A 23382-nucleotide genomic window follows, 5' to 3' on the forward strand; every position below is an offset into this window, starting at 1 on the left:
TATGAAATATTCATCACCTCGTATGTGTGATATGGTACAATTAACATGTGAACTGATAATCCGAAGTAAGTAAAGATGAAAAAAATGAAGCTTTTAATAATCATATGATGATGATATGAAAGCGACTACTAACGGTCGATGTGGAAATAAAGTGATCAAAACGTACCTGAGCCTGGCTGTGTTTTATGTAAGCAAAGAAGCACACATATGAGAAGGATCGAAGAAGCTGCGTTCAAAGCCATGCAGAGAGCGTTGGAAATCAGGGGACAGAAAATGGTGGGTGGGGAGGCGACACTCAGGAAAACACAGGATCCAAAAACGGTCATGTTAAAAAGGTTTATTTGAACAACTGTCTGAATCTCGTTTGTTTATTCTCTGTTCGAAGTCCCAAAAAAGTACAAAAAAAAAACAAGTACATCAAAGGATTAGAAATCACATCAATGAAAACCAAGACACATTGTGTTGCTTCTTTTAAATCAATCCAAGCAATTTTTTTTTTTCCCAATATTTATACATACTCACTGGATTAGTCAGACAAACATCAAAACCTCTCAGTAGCTTTTATCGTAACTTTTTTTTAAATTTTTTTTTTACAATGACGTTTTACGTACGTTTTAAACTTCTGTATGATTTCTTTCTTTTTACAAAATACACCAATGCAGGCAGGGGGGAAGATTTGTGTGTGTGTGTGTATACATATAAGCGTGGTTATGTCTTTATCTTTTCACAGTATGTGTGTGTATGCTTCTCATGTCTGTGTGTGTGTGTGTGTGTAGGTAAGAAAGATAAGGGGAGTGACAGCAACAAGGGGGAGGGGGCGGGGCCAGCAAAACAGGGGCGTGGCTGGATGTAAAGGGGAGGTGTTGCAAGGCGGCGGCAAGGGTGAGGCGGGAAGGGGGCGGGGTTACTTTCAGCTGGGGGCAGTGACGGCGGCGGCGGTGGTGGTTGGTGTACATCTTCTTTTTTTTTTTTTTCTTTTTTTTTGCAGCGACTCGATGCCGCTCGGTGACAGTGTTGCCGTGTCGGAGTTGGTTGCAGACCGTGTTGGTTGGCTGGTACGTTGGCAAGGCTGGTTTTGTTGGTTGGTTGGTTGGTTGACCGGCATTTTGGACGCGCTCGGCAGCAGATGGTCAGAGACGAGGGGAGGCGTTTGTCGACTCCCCTTTCGCCGGCGCACCTTGTCGATATTGGTGTCGTGTTGTCAAGGTTGCTGGGATTGTTTTGCTCTGTTGTGTTGTTTTGTTTTGTTTCACATCATGTTGTTCTGCAGTGAGTTTACCTCCGAGGAGTTCTCCTCGCCCAGGACCTTGTGGTTCTCGTGTTTGGGGGTCAGAGAGTTGTGGATGTTGAGGGAGTCGTCCTCCTTGGGCGGGGCCTTCACCGGGTCCTCCAGCTTGTTCTGGGAATTAGGATCATCCTGTCCGAGAGGAATGGGTGGAGGTGGAGGGGGTGGAGGGTGGGGTGGGGTATAAAATACAGTTAGAACCGCAGCATCGCGTCCGTGTTCAAGAGCATCTTTGACCCTGCCGATCGGTGGAAAACTTGGCTTTTCTACGCCCTCTGTAAACTACCAGAAGTGAATTTCCTTTTAGAAGCCAGTCATCTTTTTCTAAAAATCGATATCAAATTATAACCAAACCCTTCTATATTAAATGCTTCCTGCAACTTACAATTTTTGTCCAACGTTCGGAGTCAATTTGGGAAGTATTGCGTTCTTTGTTTGGAAACAGCTACGAGAAGCGTTGAGTGTTTAACAACAGCTCAACGCATTGACTAACATTAAGAGGGCAAACGGGAGCGGATCAAAACGAGGCTTCGAGTTTTTGTTCTGACTCAATCGATGCCATTTGGAAAAAAAACTTTACCATTGGACATAAACCGAGATTAACTTTGGCTTCGTACACTTTAGAAGAATTTCAATCGGTCTTTAATTTCAAGCACTGAAACAGGTTTTCATGTTCCGTCTTCATGCTTTAAAGGACCACACCGGTGTGTTTGTAAGTTTTAGCTGCTTAACTTCCGATCTTTACGTTTTTTCGTGAATGCCAGCTTTAAAATTTAGATCTGGTAGCCATTGACCTCCATTAACTTCTGTACAGTTTGAAAATCAATAAGCAGAATATTTTGGCTTCTTTCAGTCATCAGTGAGGACAATGTTTGAAATGCATTTCCTCCACTTTTGCTGCGATGGGTTATAAAACTACACGAGTTTAAAGAGCTGGCGAATAGAATTTTCAAATTGTGCAGAAATCAATGGAAATCTGCTAACGCTTCATTTAATCTACTCCACTATTACTACAAGTACCATACAAACATTAAATAAATGTATTATAACACACTGTAATAAGCAGATATAATGGAAATCTAAGTAGTAATGTACAGTATTGGTCAACAATGATAACTTCTTCCATGAGGAAATTTATTTTAACTGGATATGTCATTATTACGACTGGATTTTACTGTATCAGAAAGGGGTTCAAATTCTTGACGAGTACATTAGTACACACTTATATCTGCCTATAAGGAAGCATCTGTGTGCTGATGTACAGTATTTCAATCTGCAGTCTAAGTATTAAAACCTGCAAAAAACACATGTATAATCCTTTAAATAGCGCCAGAATTGGAGCAAAAAATACCAATAAAATGTTCAAGAAAATCAAAACAGCTAAAACCAGTTTTTAGTAGCAGCCGTGTCGGTGGTTCGAAGTCACCGCCGTTCAAACTGCCGTCATGCTCAGCTGGCATGATGTTGTATTTTTGGTCGAGGGAGACACTGAGGTGAGCTGCATGAGCGACAACCTCCCCCAAACCCTTCCTCCCCCTTCCCCCTCCTCCTCAGGCAAGCCAGGAAGCACATGCACATCCACATGCAAGACCCCTGACAACCCCGACAGTTAATGGCCGCTCATGCAGAAACACCTCCGTCTCCCTCCTCCTGCTTCGTCTCCGCTCGTTCCCCCCAAAAAAATAACAAAAAAATGAGTTTGATTATCTGTGGGTACCACCGTCATACATACCCAAGCAGTCGCTGGGGTGGTGTGGGGGGTGGGAGGGGGTGAGGGAAGGGAAGGGGTAGGGTGAGGAGGGGAACAAAACATCGTGTTTTTAAAGGTTTCAGTTTAATCAATCTGAATTTAATTCAGGTCAGATGGGGGGGGGGGGGAAATAATTGATTGCGGAGTCCATTTTAAGCGCTGTTTTCCAGCCTCTTATGCCCATTAATTTTGCATGGCATCATCGACGCCGCTGCACCGAGGCATCCCGGGGCGTCAGTCTGCGCCTCTTTGTCAACCACACGGGCAAGTTAACAGCCACACAGCCACACACACACACACACACACACACACACACACACACACACACACACACACACACACACACAGAGGCAGAGTATGGTGAGATGGACACATTCACTCGCACACACACGCATCAAATTCCAGACCCGGAGGCCTGTGCCATTTGCAAACACTCCCTGATTGAATGTTTGCGCTCGGAACTCAATGGCACTTTTTAGGAATAGGAAGAGCAGTGAGAGCATTTACCCGCTGGCTTGTTGGCCTAGATAGTAACTTCAGGCAGGACGTGCGGATACGTCACTTCCATGGTTACGGGATAGGGGCCCTCAGTCCTCCCGTCAGCGTGAAACTGGAAAATGTTTTGTGTTTGTTGGATTTCATTGTTCGTCTGTGCATGGGTGGTGGTGAGGTGGGGGGCGGGAGGGGGTAGCGGGCAGCGGGTGGGAGTCACGGAGTCACGAGGACTTTTGAGTGGGTGTCGGTTTTTTGAGGTGGGGGTTCGAGGGGGGGGGGCGGGGGCGGGTGGAGCGGGAACAGAGATAAAACAGGGTTTTGATGATGATGGTGGTGATGATGATGATGATGATGATGGAGGCACACGGACAGTTCCTGACGTTCTTTTTGTTATTTAGTGGGTTTTTTGATTTGGTTTTAAAAGGCGCCGGACGACGTATCGAAACATTAGGAAGTGATTGTCATGTTAATTCTTAAGACTCTGCTGAATTGCTTTTATGTGTGAATGGTGACCGTTGTGTCCACTGAATAAAGAGAAGCTCTTAGTATTCAAAGCCAAACTCCCATCAATCATGTCCATAAATCTCAAAGCTTCCGTGTGTTAATTTTTCTTTGATTGAAATCATCTTTCAAAGAATTGTGAGCGCGGACGTTTTTGTTTGTTTGTTCGTTGCTTTCTATTTGCAGCCACGTGGCGGAATCACGGCACTATGGATAGAAATATTGGTTTCGCTTCTTGGTTATGAGCTTAATATCTCCACAAATGTTTGGATAAAATGCCATTAAATTATAGCTACAGATAATTCCTGTCCCCTTCAGGATGAATTTGAATGACACGTTAAAAAAAAAAACCCATTCAACTTTCAATCATATTTCACCAAAACTAAACGAATGAATGCTGTCCACATTGTTGCATTAGCAAATGTTAGCATGCTGACATGCTAAAAAGATTTGACCTTCAAAACGTGAGCATGTTAGTTTCTGTTAGCATGCAGGCTCATAGATAAACCATTTTGAGGAGTTGCCAACCGTCATCAAGGTTCAAATAATAAACATGCAGGGGGAAGTTAAGTAAAAAGAGAATATATTTCTGGGAATAAGACAATCTGTTTGTTTTTAGGAAGTGATGGGGTTTATGGGAAATGTGGTCGGAAATGTGTGGCCACATTATTTTTAGTATTATTTAGTGGTGCATCAGTCTATCTGGATCAGTATTTTCCTTCAGCTGCGTCTCTGCAGCAGATTTATTTCTGAGTGTAAATACACCTGTGTGCGTTAGGATTACGGTGCCTTTTTACACTTGGGCTCACTTCATATTAAAATATTTGTGTTGGTGTGTGTGTGTGTGTGTGTTTGTTTGTCTGTGTATATTTGCCATACATACTTGTTTGCATTTACTGACAGATGTTTGCTTCTTAATATATGTGTGTCAATATTCTGGCTTTTGTGTGGAGTCCAGAGGATCGAAGGAGAGGACGAGGGACCCTGCAGAGCTGTCTCGGGTTTTTTTTTTTTTTTTTTAAAAGGGACTTGCGGCTGTGTTGCTTGAGTTTTATGTATTTTAAACGGACATTCGAGGAAGCACATCGCAAACAAGCTTAGGAAGGATATAAATGCTGAGCTATGTGGCTTTGGCTCATGTAATACATGTATAAATTAACATTAAATAAAAGAAAAGGGAGCAGTATGTCTGTTAACGCACCTGTAACCACACTTATACATCACTGCAGGAAGGAGTACGATTTCTGGTCGAGTGTTCAAATACTCCTCAGCTGATGCCCTGACTTCAGAAATCAGGTCGAAGTTGTTGTAAAAATTCAAATTGCGTCTCACATTTTCCAACAAAATTGTGCATTTTCCTCCTCCGGAAAGTCTTCTGGTGCATAAATAAAAATCTATTTTAGATTATGACAGCAGTATGTTTGCTTGGGAAAAAAAAAACTAGGACAGGTAAATATGAGCTACAGTAGCAACAGTGCTTGCTCATGTTATCTGCGGAAAAGTCACATTCAAAAAGTCCAAAAAGTTTTTAAGATCATCGGTTCAATGTTGAAAAATCACAGAATCTTGTGCGTAAAAGTATTAATTTCAAAGCGATTTCTCCTTTTGTAAAATGCACGATTGCGTTTTGGATTTCAGGTCGACTCATGTTATGATAAGTCCGTCTGAGAGCCAATTCCGTCGATGGAAATTAAATCCTCTTAGAAAATTACGGCCTGCTCTGCCCGGTCAATTCATTTTCTCTGTTGAATTTATTTAGTATTGACAGAAAAAAAAAAAAAAAAATTCCATTTTGCCGTTTGACTGCAGGAGGAAAAACCGCACAGCTGGAACTCGACTGAATTACCGGGAGGGGAAGATTGAGGACAAGTGGGTTCAATCTACCGCCTTGAACGAAACACAAAGCGCTGAATTACCGCAGAGGAACATAAGTGCTTTCTGTGTTATTGTGCACAAATGTCTGGCTTTTGTGTGTTGAATGACTATTTGTTAGCATGTGCTTATGTGTGCTTCAATTTCTCCGTAAATTCGTCCTTTTGTGAAGCCGTTTTCTTGTATTTAAGACGTGTGTGTTCGTGCGTGTGCCTCGGCCGTCTGGACATGTGACAAGGACTTCACAAGGTCAACAGCTTCCTGCCGCAGGACCGATGCAGGTTTTATGTCAGTTTATGATTGGGGTTTTGGATTTACTCTGCAGCCTCTGGAGGATTTTTTTTTTTTTTGTAATGTGTTGAAGGGAAAACACAGTTTTCATCATTTTATCTACGCAGGTTCTTACATGTACCGTAACTGTTTGTTTTCGGTGTTGCAAAGACATCAAGTTTTGAATTTAAGTGGGTACAAATTGGCGTAAACTGAGCTTTAATAACAGCAGTTCATGTGATGTGATGTGGGACTTCTGGTTTTAATTAAGCAGCAATGTACTTTGAATATATATCTAACTTTGTTCCAAATATTACAGAATTCCCTCTGTTTCATAGGATGATAAACTGACTCTAAAACCCCAGGTAAACCAACAGGTATTTACATTAAGGTTAACATTAAAAGCATCATCTGTGATTCAGATATAAACAGAAAGAGTCATCTCGTCACCAAAGCTTCCAACGCAGGACCGAATGCTTTTCATAGACTAAAAACAACAACTAAATGCAAGTTATCAAATTGTTCTCATGTGAACGCTTTGTTTATTACTAATGTTTGTATCGACAGCAGTAAATATGTCACTAATTTAAATGGCTTAATGTTTATTGTTGAGAATGAATTCATAGCTTATATTTAAAGGAGTGCACAAGCAATTTAGTATTTCACTTCCAGAAAGTTAGGAGACACAGATTCAACAAAGGAATTTAAGCAGCTAAAGCCAATAGATCCTGATTCTTGCTTCTGAGTATCTCGGTTATTTCCTTCCTTTGTAGGAAAAACTTTCCATTATGAAGTCCAAGTTTGTTTCACAGGCTTCATGTTTAAAAACTGAAAGCTTCTACGTAGTCGTTTCATTCGACCTGCCAAAGCTTCTGCACATCCACAGAGGACATTATCCAGCTGTCATTCATCTACCCCTCATCTGTATTAATCAAATCTCGATATATAAAAAAGTTCCCTTATAAATTAGGAAGGCAAATAAACGTCAAACTTAAAAGCTTTCTCTTCTCTTTTTTTGCTCCAGATGTTTCAGCTTCATGTGTTTTTTTTAATTTTTTTTATTAATGCTGCGTTCGGTGTAAAGATCCCAGATTTAACAAATTAAGTTGAACGACTAATACAATATATTGTGTGTTCTTAAATGGACTATATGTGTTGTTTTGTCTGCTTTGAAATCAACCTAAATCTGACACACAATCATATTAATTATTGTGTGTTTTCTCGGTGAATAAATAACCCAAAGTAAAGTGTGTAAAGGCAGGAAAAAATAATCTGGTTATCGGTGTTTGTTTACATCCTCGGGATCGTTAAATGAAGCTCAATGTTTGCTGTACTTCTATAAGTAATTCTGTCAAAGTAAACACTAAATATTTGTTTAATATTCTTGATGTCGAGTTCAGTTTATTATACATATTTATGTTTTTGTTTATTTGTGTGTGTGGGGTGGGGGGATGGGGGGGGGGTTAAGGCTCGGACTGATTCGCTGAGAGTTGAAGAGGGTGATTGACAGGGCCACAGTAACAATGTAACAGCTGTTTGGGAAGGCGGGGAAGGAGGGGGGGATTCGGGTACTATCTGACATTTTGAATTTGGTCTTACCTCGCAGTCGGACTCCTCTTTGGTCTTACACTCCCAGGTGTATCTGCTCATGGTTTTCTGAGGGGAGGGGGATGGGGGCAAAGGGTTATAACTCCTCGAAAAACCATACAAGGCATCCTCAGAGAACGACAGAGAGAGAGAGAGAGAGAGAGACAGAGAGAGAGACAGATGGACAGATGGACAGAGGAAAAAAAAAAAGAGAGAAGTGGACGGGGGAGGGAGGGGGAGAGGAGGGACAGATCAAAGAAGGATACGGAGAGATCGGAGAGGCGGACAGGAAGAGATAAAGGTAGACGGATGAAAAAGACAAAGAGACAGAGAGAGAGAGAGAGAGCGAGAGAGAGAGAGAGAGATGGGGTGTCGGAGACAGAGACCGACAGCAGGAGACACTTCCTGTCAGATGTCAGCTGATATTCCCAGCGGGCGACTGACTCCGACTCAAACACAGACTCTCCCGGTGCTGCCCGGCCGTTTCTCTGCATCACCACAGTACATTCGGGTTTGGGTGTTACTGGTGAGGTTTCTCGAGCATCGTGGCAACAAACGCTGGGGCTGTTAAGCTGTTTTGTTTTGGAAGAGGAATTGAGGTTATTTGCTTTATTAGAGGGTGTATTTATAAGGGTTTATTTAGGGGGGAGGGAGGGAAGAGGGGGGGGGAACGGGTGGGTCAGTATGGTTTTATTTAGGTGAGTTTTGTTTGTGGTTGGAAAATGTTGTTCCCAAATAAATCTGGATTGAATAGTAGTTGGAAATATTTCCGTTATGTTTGTTTCGAGGTAAATTGATGGACAGAAGGGCAGAATGCGCCACAGCTAGTCCGTACAGATATGAAAGGACATCAAGTCACACCAGATTAGTGACTTAACGACTCATTTATTATTAAGTTTGGGGGAATCCAATACCAGTTTATAAAGTCTAAATCCAGGATCCAAAATCCAATCAGTTTATCTAAAATCTTTCACATTCCTTATCGACTCTATTCAGATTCCTTCTAGCTGGCAGGAGAGGAAAGAGTCAAACCACTCGTTGAATATTTTAAGACTTGCTACAACCTGAAAATTAGATAAAGAAATGAACTGCTGCTTTTACAAAACTATTTGCAGCCTTATTTAAATACAGGGATTCTTGATTCAGCTCTGTTAAGATGAAAATATTAAACATACAGCAAAAACAAAAAGATTCAGACCACTGAAAGTGATTCGAAGCAATCAAAAACATCATTTTGCGAATGAAAACCATCTTTGAACCAACTACTGTCCCTTGCTTGCAATGGGACGGCACATTCGGTACACATTAGCCAAATTTAGTTTTGCTGCTTTAGAAAATTATGATGAAGTTAAAGTTAATGATTTACGGCTGATGTGAAGGTCAGTTTCGTCTAAACATGGAAAAGCTTTGTTGTTTAAAAAAATAAATAAATAAATAAAAAAAGGTTTTGAACATTGCTTTTCGCTGCAAAAAATGTAAGCCTGGCATTGAAACCAAACCCTATTTTTCTTGCAAATAAAGTAATCTTTTAATCCAATGTTTTACCAAGACAGAGACAATTTCCTTCCTCGTAAAACATTCGCAAATCAGATTTAATTTATTTTTATTTTTCAACTGCATTGTTAATCAGCTTGCAGTATTTTTCCTTATTAAATTTCCTGGCGGATTCCTCCATTTCTTGGTAAAACGCAGCTCAACAGCGCCACCAGTGGTTAAAAACTCTACAGGGCACCTTTAAGTGGTTGAAAACAAACCAGTGAAATTATTTACAAATACTATTCAATCCAGTGGATGAGGTTTTTTTTTTAGGGGGTCTGATATGTAAGTCGTGTTGAGGTTAGGCGTTCAGAAGTTCAGAGATGATGGATTTCTTTATTTACTACGGTTTAGGGATTTAATGTTTGTCAGGGTAATGAAAATGGCTTTTAGTTGGGGTTACAATTAGTGGGTGAGACACTTTTTGCTTCAAAAACAAACTCAGTCTAAAACTGTTACGTGAAAGAAATTAGAATATAAAAACTAAATACTGTCAGCTAAAATGGTAAATAAAAAATAAAAAACTACTGATGGAGTTGTTAGAGGGTGGTACCACATCTTTGGAAGACTTCAAATTTGAAAAATTAAATAAAAAACAAATCAAACTATCTCGGTTGAAGCACTTCAACTACCCATGCTGCTACAATGTTAGCTTAGTGCTACCAGCTACCCATGCTTTCAGTTAGTGAGGCACCTGTCAGATGTCTGCTGCCCCCTGCAGGCAGCAGCAAGGCGTTGCATCGCAGATGTTTATCCTGATAACCCCCCCCCAAAAAAAACCATTTCTCACAAAGAACCCCCCCACATCTGGTTAGCTTACCTGATTTGGACATCAATGCTTTCCCCCCACCTTTTTTTTTTTTTTTTTTTTTTTTTTGACAGATCAACTCTCAACCCCCATTTTCAGGATAAACAAGTCAAGCAAGACATTTTGGTTAAAAAGCACAGATTTGTAAAACGGATAGCCAAGCGGAGCTGCAGTGGTTGACATGGCCACCGGGGGTGGCGCATATTAGCGACAGAGCAGACATGCCATGACACACCGATGCAAGAGGTGATCAGAGAGAAAGCAGGTTGGAAAGAGACGGGACGGGGAGGGGTCACAGCGAGGAGTTTTCTCTTTAAATGGCTGGGTTGAGGGCGCGGCGGCTCGGCTGGCGGCTACTCGGTGACGGCAGTCCATAAATGTTCAGTCTGTATGGTTTCAGGGGGGATTTAACCTCTGACACCAGCTGTGTCAGAGCCATTATTCAACCACTGACATGATTTATGCCGCGCCTAAAATAAAGTGTTTTTTTTTTGTTTTAGACACTATTCAGTCAAAATAAATTTGTGATATGTTGTGGGACATTACCTGAAATAGATAATTAAGCTTTACCACAAAGTTTTTCCAGATTTGAGGTTTCAGTACATTTTTTTTCTACCTTTCCAGGTAACCTTTCATTTCAGATCATTTAAGTGCGATATTAATCTCAATTAGCAGACTCTTGAAAAATAGCTTAAGTTGTCTAAACTTGAGTGGTTTTCGTCAAAGCATCATCAGTCTACAAAACCTCTGTCCCTGAATATGTTAATTAGTTGTAGATGATTTCTTAGACTGCTTCCTTCAATTAAGACTTTGGAAAACTATTCAAATATCCAATATTTTACGAGATAAAAAATAAAAGCTGTGGAAAAGGTGTATTTATATGAAAACACAGCAGTAATTACTGTAAAGTGGTTAGCTGTGCTGTAAAATATTTATAGTTTGTGATGAACAGGTTAAAACGTGCAAAATCCTTGGTGTGGCCTTCTAAATGAAAAAGATCCCTGATGATCTGATTTTGACATAGTTTGTAAATTAAAAAAAAAAAAACAACGCCAACGGACATCCAGGTACTATTACTTCCATCCACTTGGATTTTGATTTTCCGGCACCATTTGAGAAAACTCCCACTATTCCTTCCTCGCACTTCGACCCCGCCCATCCCCGTCCTTTAGCGTTTCACACCTCTGAGTATCGGAGAATACTCATGCCCATGCATTTGGAGGGGAGTCGAGGGCCCGGGCAGGGTTGTTTTTTTTTAGGGGGGGAGGGGAGGAGATGCAGAAAAAGGGGTGAGAGAGAGAGGCGAGAACCACGTTACCTGACAGATAATGTTATCATAGTAAGCCAATGCACGGGCATGAGGGACGTTAGGAGGGGTGTCGCACAGTTTCCTTACATTTGGGTGGGAGCCCTCAGCGATGGTGGACAGCGAGAAATTATCATTGTGCTGCTCCGATGAAGGCCGGTACTTACTGCTGGGCGTCGGGGAATGAAGGAGGGAGGGCGGGGCGGGGTGGGGGGGGGAGGTGGGGGTGTGAAGAGGAGGATGAGTAAAAGTTGGAGGAAAACAAATATGTTGTGGGGAGGAGGGAGAAAGGGGGGCGGGGGTGGGGGGAGGGGAACGAATACGGGAGAGAAAGAAGATGTGGAGAAATTTAGGAGAAAAGTCCAAAGAAAGAAAGACAAAAATTTTGAGATTCGGAGCAAAGCAGGGAGGAAGATGAAGCGTGAAAAGACAGAAGGTCATACAGAGGGGACGAGGAAGTAAGAATGAGAGTAAAAGACCAGAATAAAGAGGAAATTGGGGAGCCAGATTAAGGAAAAAAAGAGAGTTGGGAAATGTAAGGACGAGTGAGTCAGTTTTGAGATTTGAAAACGTTCCAGGAGGTGGAAAAGGAAGAAAGATGAAGAGTGAGAAAGAGATTGGGCGAGGTGAATTTGGAGTAAATCCAAAAGAAGAAGGATAAAAAAAATTTTTTTTAAAAAAGACAAATGGAGAGACGGGTAAAACAAAAATGGGACCGTAGCAGAAATATGGGGGTTATGAGTAGGAAAAAGAGGCAAGAAGAGGACAAATTTAGGAGAAGATTATATTGTTAAGGAAAACACAGAAAGAAAGGATTGTCAGAAAAAAAAAACAATAGGGGGGGGGAGAAAAAGCAAGAAAGCAGCATTAGTCAGGTAGCAAGATTACGACTTCTGTTTGTGAGCTGGCAAACAGAATAAAACACATTTCATCTGTGATGCAACAAACGGAGATTAAAAAACGTCACCCGGTTCTTACTGAAGACCCCCAAAGAAGCTAAAAGCTGACTCAGATTTAACCCACGATTGTTTATGTGGCCAACAAACCAACAACATTTTGGAAATCAGCAACGGAAACCCTTTAAAATGTTTCAGGAGGCCGACGGCATCGAAGCGAAGAGCTCGGAGAGGTTTTGATTCGACATTTTGAATTTTTACGAATGACACCGGCCGGAAACGACGCGTCAGTTCAGGCGCGTAACCAAGTGGGATTTTTTTTGTTTGTTTTTTTTTCTTTGACATTCGGGGAGACGTGCACCATAGATTCACCCCCCACAGGGTCAGACTGTCAACACCGAGTTCTATCTGAGCACTTATCATTTAGGAAAAATGTTTAATCACATAGTTGTCAGAAAACGTAAAACATCAGAAATCAGAGAGGAACAGTCGTTTTCTTTTTCTTTATATATATATATATATATATATATTCTGGTGGAAGTGATCGTCTGTGGAAAACAAGCATTTGGAAAATGTTCTCTCTGATTCTGTTGCTGTTCGACTGAATGATTTAAGTTTCTGTCATCCGACATCTAAATCTCATCAACGAGACGAGGCTCCTGAAAACTTGCTGTGCTATTTTAAAAAATAAAAAAATAAATTTTTAAAAAAACACGCAGATAAACAGAGGCTTTCCTTTTCATCTCGTCGGGGGGAGGCAGCGAACTCGGGGATTTTCCTTCTGATTGAGTTACGCTGAACTCTTTGAATTCCCTCCTTGTTCTTCTTCTTCTTCATCTTCTTCGTCTCCGACATCTCAAAGCGAAGAGACGTTTCTCTCGGAGACCGAACGAGACGATAACTTTGTCGAGATTTGTCTCTCGCAAATCCGTCTTGTCGGGACACATCTGTCGTTCGCCTCCCCTCCCCCTCCCCCTCCTCCCCCGCCCGTATAAACTCTTCACTCTGATCATTTTAAGATGCCAAGAAGCATCATCTTAGTCGTATCCGTATATATATTTATGGATACGAAGGCCGCAAATAAAACGCTGAATTAGTCTAAAATACGGGGACTTTTAATCAAAAGTTATTTTGCACCCAAATCTAACCGAACTTTAGACATCGCAGTTGTGGGAGACAAAACAAATGATGGAGTCTTTTCCATCAAGGCGCCAGGTTAGAAAACACTTCTCTCTTGCTATCTCGGAGGACGGGGATGTTTTATTTTGGAGCGCTCACTTCGCGAAGAGGCCATCGGCTCGTTTCCAATACTTTGTCACCGCCGACTGCTCGCCGTCCGTCGCGGCGCGCGACGTTAAATAAACATATCGGTCTTCGGTTCAGCGGGACGTTCAACCCCGACTGAACGCGAGGTTAACGGCTCGGCGGGCGGCTCTCGGGCCGCGCGGGGCGACGGGCCTCGCGAGCGCCTCCGCGGCGTCGGCGGGCCCTTCGGATCACCAGGACGTCGTATTCGAAAAGTTCGATTCAAAGATTTTTTTTTCCTCATCTCTTTCCTGTCCCGACGTTGGGTCCGATCTCGACTGCGGCAGAGAAACGCTGCAATTACCGGCAGCAGATGGGGGAGTACGCACACGCACACGCACACGCACACGCACACGCACACGCACACGCACACGCACACGCACACGCACACGCACACGCACACGCACACGCACACGCACACGCACACGCAGCAACATCACGCTGAGCTTCTTTCTCTCCGACTGCTCTCTCTTTATATTCCTCTTTCTCTTTTTCTTTCTCCCGCAACAGTTTTCTCTCCCGGCCTCCTCCACCTCCTTTCATCTTGCCCTCCTTTTTTTTTTTTTTTTTTTTTACTCCTCTAATCTGTCGCTCTCCTCCTCCTCTTCCTCCTCCTCCTCCTCCTCCACCGTCTCCTCCTTCTCCTTCTCCTCTTCGATTTCTCTTTGCGCCGACCGCTTGATGAGGCTGCGTTGTCTCTTTCATGCTGCACCCCGCCGCTCACACCCCTCAGGTCGCACAGCTGTATGTAGGTCAACCCCGCCTCCCACTGTGCCCCCCCCTTCACTCCCCCCCCTCCTGTTCAGACTGCCCTACTTTCAGCTGGAACCAGAGTACCTATGACATCACCCTTTTCTCTCTCTCTCTTTTTCCTTTTTTTTTTTTTTTTTTTTTAAATTTCTGCTAGCTAGCGTTACAGCTGCTACACTGACTGCACCACTTTTCCTCCTCCTCCTCCTCATCATCTTCATCATCCATAATCTCTCCACCACCATGACCAGCAGGATAACCTTCCTCCCCACCCTCCCCCTCCTCTTCCTCCTAACTCCTCCCTGTGAAGATAAAAAAAAAAAAAAAAAATACCCCCACACCCTCCACCCTCCACCCCCACACCCTCCACCCCACACCCTCCCCGGTAGCGTGGGATCTGGTGCCGAGGATTTCGGTCCTTCGGTTCACATTTGCATCCGCGGCGCTCGGTCGCCGGGCTGCTGCTCATCCACGAACGACGGCTCTGTTGCTAGGGAGATCGCCTCTCCAAACACCGGCGCTGGCGAAACAACCCCCCCCCCCCCCACACACACACACACACCCGTCTCCCTTTTTTATATTCAATCCAGCACTTCAATCTGTCCGTCACTCTCTTTCTCCTCCTCCGGTCTGTAGTCGGTCTTTTTTTTCCCCTCCGTATACACTTCTTGAAAAGGTTCTGCGGTAACAGGACGGTATAGCTTCCACATTTTAACATATAAATGTCTTTTCTGGACCTTTAATTTGAACCTGAAGCTTAAAAGGATGGAAATGATTTCAAACATGAATCGCGTTCAATTTCTGCAGTTTAATTTTGCCACCTACTGCAAGATATCTAATTTAACCACGTGGTTGCCGTTGTAACCATGACGACGACGTGTGTGCGCCTGCGGTGGGTACCTTTGTTTGGACTCCTGAACCCACTACAACCTCACTAACCTAACATGTTTGAGACAGACGTGTGATTTTAAATCTCCAAACCTTTACTTGCAATTGTTTCACGTAACTGATTCATCACTTCCTTACTCCATATTTTTGTTGTTTTTAATTCATCTTCCGGGTTTATCTTCCCTAATCTGACAGTTAAATGGTTATTTATGAGCGTTGTAAATCAGGGTCAACCGCAAGGATTTCTGGATTATAAATAAAGGTTGGATGAATGGATAATGATAACAGAGAAACTGGATGCCTTCACAGAAGCTCTTTCCTTCATCTCTCTGCTTCCCTTCTCTGTCTTGTCATCTGGCTTTTCTGCCGCCTGCTCGCCATCACCTCTCGACGCCGCCCCTCCCACCTCCTTCCTCCCGACTCCCTCGATCTCCCTCAGACTGTCCTTGTCTCCGTGTCTTTTTCTTTGTTGCCCATCCCCCTCCTCCTCCTCCTCTTCCTCCTCCTGTCTCGCAGTCGCCTCATCTTCCTTACCTGGTTCCCCCCCTCCCTCTTCATTTCTTTTTTTTTTTTATCTGTTCTCGTTTGTGACTCTCACTTATTACCAAGCATCCGATTTTCCCGAAAAAGATAAAGGCAGCAATCTTTGAGAAACCAAGAAGGTCATTCAACAACAATTTTTCACTGTTCTGAAGGTATTTCAGAGATTTTTTTCGCAGATAAAATTCTCTACGCAGCAAAATATACAGTATTAACCCGTTTCTTTGTGACACCACTTCCTGTCCAGGTAGCCAGAAATAAAATGACCCTTTCTGTTAAAAAAAGAAAAGAGCGAAGTTTAAAAAAAACAAAAAAAACAACACAACTTGTATGAAGATATATAATGTAAAATAACATAAATATCTACTAATATTCTGAAAACAGAGCAAAGAGATAGTTTGTCATTTCCTGCCACCATCTTTTATTTGAATTAGGAAACAGTGGCGTCATTTGAGAAACAGGTTAAAAATCTTGCAAAAGCTGGATTTGGTTTTCACCAAGTGACTATTAAAGATGCTGAATCATCGTCAGTCAATTTCATAACTGTGGTAAATTCTGTTTAAACATGACTGGAGCTGCCGTGTCACATTTACAACCTGATTGCTTCAACAAATATCTGTGTGATGAATTTGGTTCATGTGTTTCCCGTAACCCAGAATCACTGCAAAGCGTGAAATAAACACGCCTGTCCGTTGTGGCAAAACTGTGAAATAGCAACGATTTAGCCCGTCTATGCGTGACAGTTACACGTTTTTGAAGGCGTGAAAATTACCCGCACGTAAATGTCGTGTGACTTGAGATCATGTGACCGAGGTCCCGCAACAGAGGGAATAAAGGACAGGTTTCATTTTCGTCCACTACATGAAAACGTGTCTATGTCACGCCGAGGCAGGCCAAAGCGTAGCTATTTCACATTTTGCTGTGATTCTTGCTTTCAATCAAAATAAAGGTGAACAAATTCAAGTAAACGCTTCTGTCTTCATTTACTGTGTGCGAGTGTGATAAAACTAGAGAAGACTAAACAAAGTGTTTCTGTAAGCAGCATCAGGTTCGATCCCTCAACACTGAGTCAGACTCTGAGCCTTGTACTGCTTCAATGACTGCGACTCATTCTCGATTCTTCACTCATTATTTCCTGAAAAATGAAGCTGAGAAGTTATTGTTGTGATAAATAATGACTGCACTCAGGCCGCAACAACAACAACAACAACGAGTCTCTACATCCTCGTCTTTCTCTGCTCATGCGACAGAACTGCGCTCTTTGTTTACTTCGCCTTTCTTCTTTTATGTTTTCCCCCCAGAAATCGCAAGCATTTACTGTCACTCGGCTGTGAGCTCCTGACATTTTAACAAAAACTTCTCCCCGTCAGTGGTTTCAGTTCTGTCACGGTCATCATCTGTTTTATCATTTTCCAAACATTTAAACTGAAATGAAAGATTTTCCGAGAAAAGAATGCAACTTCTTTCTCAGCCAAAATTGTAAAGTTTTGCGTTGCAAGACGCTGCAGCCTTCTTCTAACTATTACACAACGCAGTTGTTTTTTCCCCCAAACAAATTTTCAGGCCCCCGAAAAAGATCCCGAGATGATAACAAGCATAAAAAGTAAATATAATTCTGAAACTTCTGGTTCTCCTCACGTTCTTGTAGCATAGTTGGAAATAAAAGGTCAACTACTGAATATTTGATTTAGAAACCAATATCAGTATTTGAGAATTTAAATAAGCCAATAAAAATATATTTACTGAGACATGAGCAAACTTTTTTTTTTTTTAAATAATAATACATTGAATTTAATTACTACAGAATTGCAGTCAAGATACTAAATGAATGCAACATTTCACAGTTCAAATCTGGTGGCAGATTTTAAACATATGTACTTAACAATTATACATTAAAGTGAAATATACGCCATGAATGAGCATCTCCGAAATTGACGATCAATACCCGAGGTTTAAATTCTGTCGACTGGTATCTAAACGGACTCTGGAGGAGGAAGATGAGAGAGAAAATGTCGAACCAAGACGAGTTCACGACACGAGTCGTTAAATTTTACATTATGCAATAACGCATCACTTTAAATCGAAGTAACTTTCTTGAACAGAAACAGCTTCTCCTTTTTTTTTTTTTTCATTCCAACATCGTTGATGTCGAAAAGTCGAAAACGATGTCATCCTTTTCTTTCTTTCTTTTTTTTTTTATGGACACATCATATGTCTGTATTTAGAAACAGGAGAGTTTATGTTTGTGAGGTTAAAGAGGTCCTTATCTTTGAAAGACAACAGGAGGTTTGGTGTTTAGAGTCTGGTGACGAGTGAAGAGTCGATGGTGACCGATGGAGTTGAGTTTCTTTGTTTTCTTGTCCTCTGTTTTCTTAAAAGAGCTGAGTTCTTTGTTATTTGTCTGTCAAAGATGATGGAAGATTTCCTTGGCACGTCTCCACATTGTAAAAGATATTATTCCTTATCAATGACACACAAGTTTTTTTCTCTGTTCTTCTAAATTCTGAGAGTTTTTAGGGAATTATTCACAAGGTTTGATAATTTGACAGACAGAGACGTTTCTTTTCCTCTTTCTGAATGTCACTGTGGTCAATGTTAATTTCAAGAGTGTTATTTTATGTCTTTAAACTGGAAAATAATACTGTTGGTAAGACTTTGTCATACCAGTCATAATTCTGTTGTTTTTGTAGGAGGATATATATATATATTTTTTTTTTGTGGGGGGGGGGGGGATTAAGCATTACTTCCTGTTTATCTCCACGTTTCTCAGCACAAACACAGTCTGTAACCGTATCTCTTCATACTTTGCAACTTCACAGCTATTTTTCCTCTCTCCCAGACACCACTGACATATTGATTGAATTTCGATGATTGTTTAATGCTGGCGGTTTGGAGGACTGTTTTTTGCCTTTTTGAAGATTTTACTCCTCCCGAACTTATTTTCCCCCGTGTTCTCTTTCTATCGACCGGTCTGCCGCTGCCACTCCATAATCTCCGCACCCATCACAAGCCGGGGCGGCAGCTCGGCACCCCCGAGGCGGCCGCAGGAGAAACACAGTTTTCTGGTTCAATCTTTTAACATTGATGGAGGGAGTAATGTACCGCAGCCGAGGCTCGGTGTCCGCTGGGTAACTGATGATGAATCGGCCGCACCACGATCCCTCTGAGCAAGGCATTAAATGTTTCGGTTTGTAGTTCTATTTGATGGATTTTTTCTTTTTTTTTTTCAAACTTTGCCGAATGAATCCACAGATTAAAACTGTCGAGCCTGCAGGATACGTCGCACAAAATGGAGTTTTGCCTCGGTTTTGTATATTCATTCATCAGAAACTTCTTGCTTTGTGGAACAGAAAGGTTGGAAGTCTCTAAAAGCAACTTGTTAACATTAATCTAAAAGAACCTGACAGACTGAGGAAAATGTGACATAAACATATATTTTTATGCTTTATCTTTGTGAATTGAGATGAGTTACGCTTCTGTACAGAGGCGAGAAGACAAACGACCGTTCAGGCTTTTGAACTTAAAAGAACAGTTTGACATTTTTCTGAAATGATTTGCTTCATTGTTAAGACAAGAAGAAAACAATTCAATGCAACTTTCATGTGTGTTCATGTGAAGATACCGTTAGCAGCCTGTTAGCTTAGCACAAAGACTGCAAACAGGGGTAAACTGCTAGCCTAGCTCTATCCAAAGGCTACCTCGACACAACTCAGTGACTGAAATCTTAAATCTTGTTTATTTAAGATGCACCAAATATAAGGTAAAATGAATTTAGCAGCAGAAAGCGACTCCAAATGTGAAAGAAAGTACACATAAGATATTAACTGGTGAGTTTTAGCGGCACTGAGAGGTGGCTTTGCTTCATATCTACCATTAGGCAAAACTTAATTCCCTGCAAGATAATTAAAAAGCGTTCTTCCTAAAACGTCAGACGACTTCCGAAACAAAAACCGGAAGAAGCTTTTCTTTTTGTAACTCCGCCCCTCAGACTCTAGGCGGAGCCTCACCTGCGCTTGCGCAACTTCTTGTTCTCCGTCTTGAGCACGTGGAGCTTCTTGGCGAAGCAGACGACGATCATGAAGAGCAGCAGGACCACCAGAGCCGAGGCGCCCACGGCCAGACACATCACCTGGAACTCGGTCACCACCGCCTCGCAGCGGGCGCCCTTGTGCCAGATGTAATCCTGGACGTTACATCTGAGGCAGAGAGAGAGAGAGAGAGAAAAGAAAAAGGAGAATGAAAACGCTAAAATATGTGAAGAGAAACAGAAACAAATTAAAACCACATCTTCAAGAATATTGTGTGCAAGCAAGTCAGTTTCAGTTTATAGCCTGTGATTATTCGTGCATTTATTAGTTTTTAAACACGGAACTTATCGAACGGTCAGGCGTGCTTTGAATGCCTCCAGATTTTCCAAATTCTGTTTATGAACGTTCAGGATGACTCCGTCTGCTTCTGATTATCTTCAACTGCTTTGGTGTGGGAAAAAAAAAAAAAACCTTCAAATGCTCCACAACATGTTATATAAATCTTTTTTTTTTTTTTAAACGACGCTTTATTCACAAGATATAATATCACTTTGTGTGCTTCTGGAAATAGAAAGTGAGGAAGGAAAAAAAAAAACTGCCTAAAGTGATTTTTTTTTTTTTTATGAATTAAACACACTCACTGACAAACACACACACAGAAAAGACATGATAAGATCTAACATAATACCTGTGCATACAGTATGTACACACACACACACACACACACACACACACACACACACACACACACACACACACACACACACACACACACACACACACACACACACACAGATGCCTGATTCTGGTATATCCAGACATGGAACTGGTATCAAAGTTCCCATATTACTCTTGGAAAAGTAAAACAACAACAACAAAAAACTGAATTGGAGAACAAAACAAGCTTCAGTCTATAAACATAATCTTCTGGGAAGAATCTTCCCTTCCCCTCCCCCCAACGGATGGGATCCGAAAAAAAAAGTGGCGCCAACAAGGTGTCCGATAAGTGGACGTTTTTAAAGCTGTTGGTGGGGCTCGATGAAAAGTCAAAGGATCCCAAAAAACAATCTTCATTTCCTAGGAGACATTGAATTTCTTTTTTTTTTTTACTTTAATAGTTTCCTCGTACTGTTTCTTTTTTTGTTTTTGTTATTTGTGACCACAGAGCCGTCAATCTGCCAGACACTCCACAGGTTTTTTTTTTTTTTTCCCAGCACTCTGAAGGTCACGACACTTATTTAAAACATAATTGTTTTAACTAGGCACAAAAAAAACCCCCACACATTTCAGATTAGAGCGCAACACGCTGCACTGATGTGATCTGAAAGCGAGATCAGCTTTAATAAACGACTGACGGAGCAATTAAACTTGCGTCCTCTCTCTCTCTCTCTCCCTCACACACACTTTGTCACGTACTGGACATTTTAGATCCGCACCCACACAGTCGAGGGGAATGTAAAGTGAACGGAGGTGTCCGGGTCGCTCCCGCGACCCTCCATACATGCCAAGCAGGCTCCTTTCACCGGCACCACTTCCCGTATCCTTCCTGAATCCTTGATGCTTTTATTTTGCCAGCTGAGGGTGTGTGTGGGGTGGGAGGGGGGGGGGGCCCGCATGAGGAGCGATGGAGCCCGAGATCACATTCGAACGGAGACTTTTCGGAGCACTCGACCCAGAGTAGAGGGTTTTACGTAAGTCGGACTTATAGACGGTGGGTGTTGGGAGGGATGGATGGAAATAGAGAGTAACAGAACGAGAGACAGAGAGAGAGAGAGAGAGAGAGAGGGAGGGAGGGAGGGACGCACGGAGGAGGGAGGCAAGGATGTGCTGGTCGTCATGGCAACCAAACGGAGGAGCAGACGCGCGGGCGCTGGCTGGCAATGTCCGTGCCATCGCACCCATGCAGTCGACGCTGAGCCGTCCACCCCGACACAATTCGGTGTCAGCGGCTATTTCCTTCCCCATTAACCCCCCCCGCCCCCCACACACCCCTCTTCTTCGCTCCTGCTGCTCGTCTTCTTGAGAATTTATTTTCTTGTTCACTGGCTCTCTACCTCCCCCCCCCCCCATCTTCCCTCCCTCTTCCTCGTCCTCCTCCCTCCCTGCACTTTGCCGAGCGCCTCCAGCTGAATCACGTCTCTCCTTTCAGTTTGTGCAACTGTATGTTTTTTCTCTCTCTCTCTCTCTCTCGTATTTTGAGGTTAGGAGGGAACGAGGCGGATGCTGTGATTTTTTTTTGTTCGGATGGTGAAAGGAAAACCAAAGTAAAGCAATGAACTCAAGAGAGAGAGAGGAAAAAAAAAGTATTGACTGTGCAGCCAAAGAGCTCCATTAATTAAAGTCCAAAAGCTTTTAAAAAGGTTAAAGGTTTGCACTCAAGTTGCTGCAAAGACCTGAATGCAAACAGGCTCAAAGTGTTTATTGTAACACGTTGTGAAGCAGGTGAGTGTGTTAGCGGGCTAACATTTGCCGTGAAGCACAACAAACTAAGTACATTACGAAGTCTACGAGCATTTAGTTTATTATCTCGCCCACGTGATTCCTGCTGCAGCAAATATTCCCTCTGTGACTGCGGACGATGAGTCCAAGAACATTTCAGTTTCAAGTCTGGCCATGTGATTTTTTTTTTTTTTTAAGGGAAGAATGATAATAAGTTAGGTGGTTCACAATCATCCAAGCGACATTTAAACTGGGGAGAATTAACATCAGGTGGCTGTAAAGCAAAGGACGTGATATATTCCAACGGAGGAGGAGGAAGGCCTCTTCAATGAATGAAATCAAACACGGCGCAGGACTTCTTGGTCGATCTGTGGGCGGAGAGGCTATTCAAAAACCACTCGACGTCATTTTCTTTTTCCATCTGATTCAGATTTCCTACCATTTGGTGACTTTGTATTTTCCACTTTCTTCCCTTGGTACATTTTTATGAGCAGGTGCGTAACTGAAATTGGCAGATCTCCTGGGAAACAAAACAGGGTTTTAAAGGTTTCGTCTTCACTGCAGGCCAGATCAGATTGTAATTGAAAGTCATAAAAAGATTAGGAAAGACAGTAAAGTATGAAGCGACGATCCAACACATTGGTCGTTCTGGTGTTTTATTTGAATTTGTTGGAAGTAGCTTCTTGGCCGAAAATTACAAAGACGATCTTCAGGATTGGATTTCTTCTTCTTCCAAAAATTCCGGAGTAGAAATCAAACTGGAAGCGACTCCTCATCAGGGACCAGAAAACCCCAAAAACCTCTGCTGTCAAACATCTTTCCTGCTACAAACCTTCCCACGCGTCCCACGGGCTTTCCCATTGTATCCCACGGCATTTCTTTTTTCTCCCTCCTGAACCCGTCATTATCTCCCTCGCCGCAGTCGCATTTAAAGAGACGCCGCGGCCCGGGAGGAATAAAAACAGCAGAATTAACATCGGGGGCGGCCGGAGACACATGACAGAGCTGAAAAAAATCCTTTCAATATTTACCTGATGAGGAGCCGGCCTGCTGGGCCAGCGGAGACAGAAGAAGAGGAAGGCTTTAACTTGCAGAGGATGACGATGGTGATAAGACTGAACTTATT

General features: G+C 42.4%; 1 protein-coding gene across 7 annotated transcripts in view; it reads right to left on the bottom strand.

The window, feature by feature from the left end:
* Positions 1-322: 322 nt before the first annotated feature.
* cspg5a (chondroitin sulfate proteoglycan 5a) overlaps positions 323-23382 on the bottom strand; it is a 54021-nt gene continuing 30961 nt past the window's right edge. The window contains exons 3-7 of one of the 7 annotated variants that reach the window (XM_069711962.1): positions 19797-19985; positions 11501-11579; positions 7773-7829; positions 3543-3645; positions 1230-1417 (exon numbers count right to left, since the gene is read on the bottom strand). In XM_069711962.1, coding sequence (XP_069568063.1) covers positions 3559-3645; positions 7773-7829; positions 11501-11579; positions 19797-19985 — 412 coding nt within the window. In that variant the 3' untranslated portion in view covers positions 1230-1417; positions 3543-3558. Of the gene's footprint in view, positions 1418-3542; positions 3646-7772; positions 7830-11422; positions 11580-19796; positions 19986-23382 lie in introns of all 7 variants that reach the window. The other 6 variants (XM_069711959.1, XM_069711958.1, XM_069711961.1 and 3 more) reach the window with 6 other exon arrangements.

The sequence above is a fragment of the Brachyistius frenatus genome, unplaced genomic scaffold (genome assembly GCF_029030835.1).
Source record: "Brachyistius frenatus isolate BFR_SWC_R1_liver_20210118 unplaced genomic scaffold, ASM2903083v1 Contig_104, whole genome shotgun sequence".
Lineage (NCBI taxonomy): Eukaryota > Metazoa > Chordata > Actinopteri > Embiotocidae > Brachyistius > Brachyistius frenatus.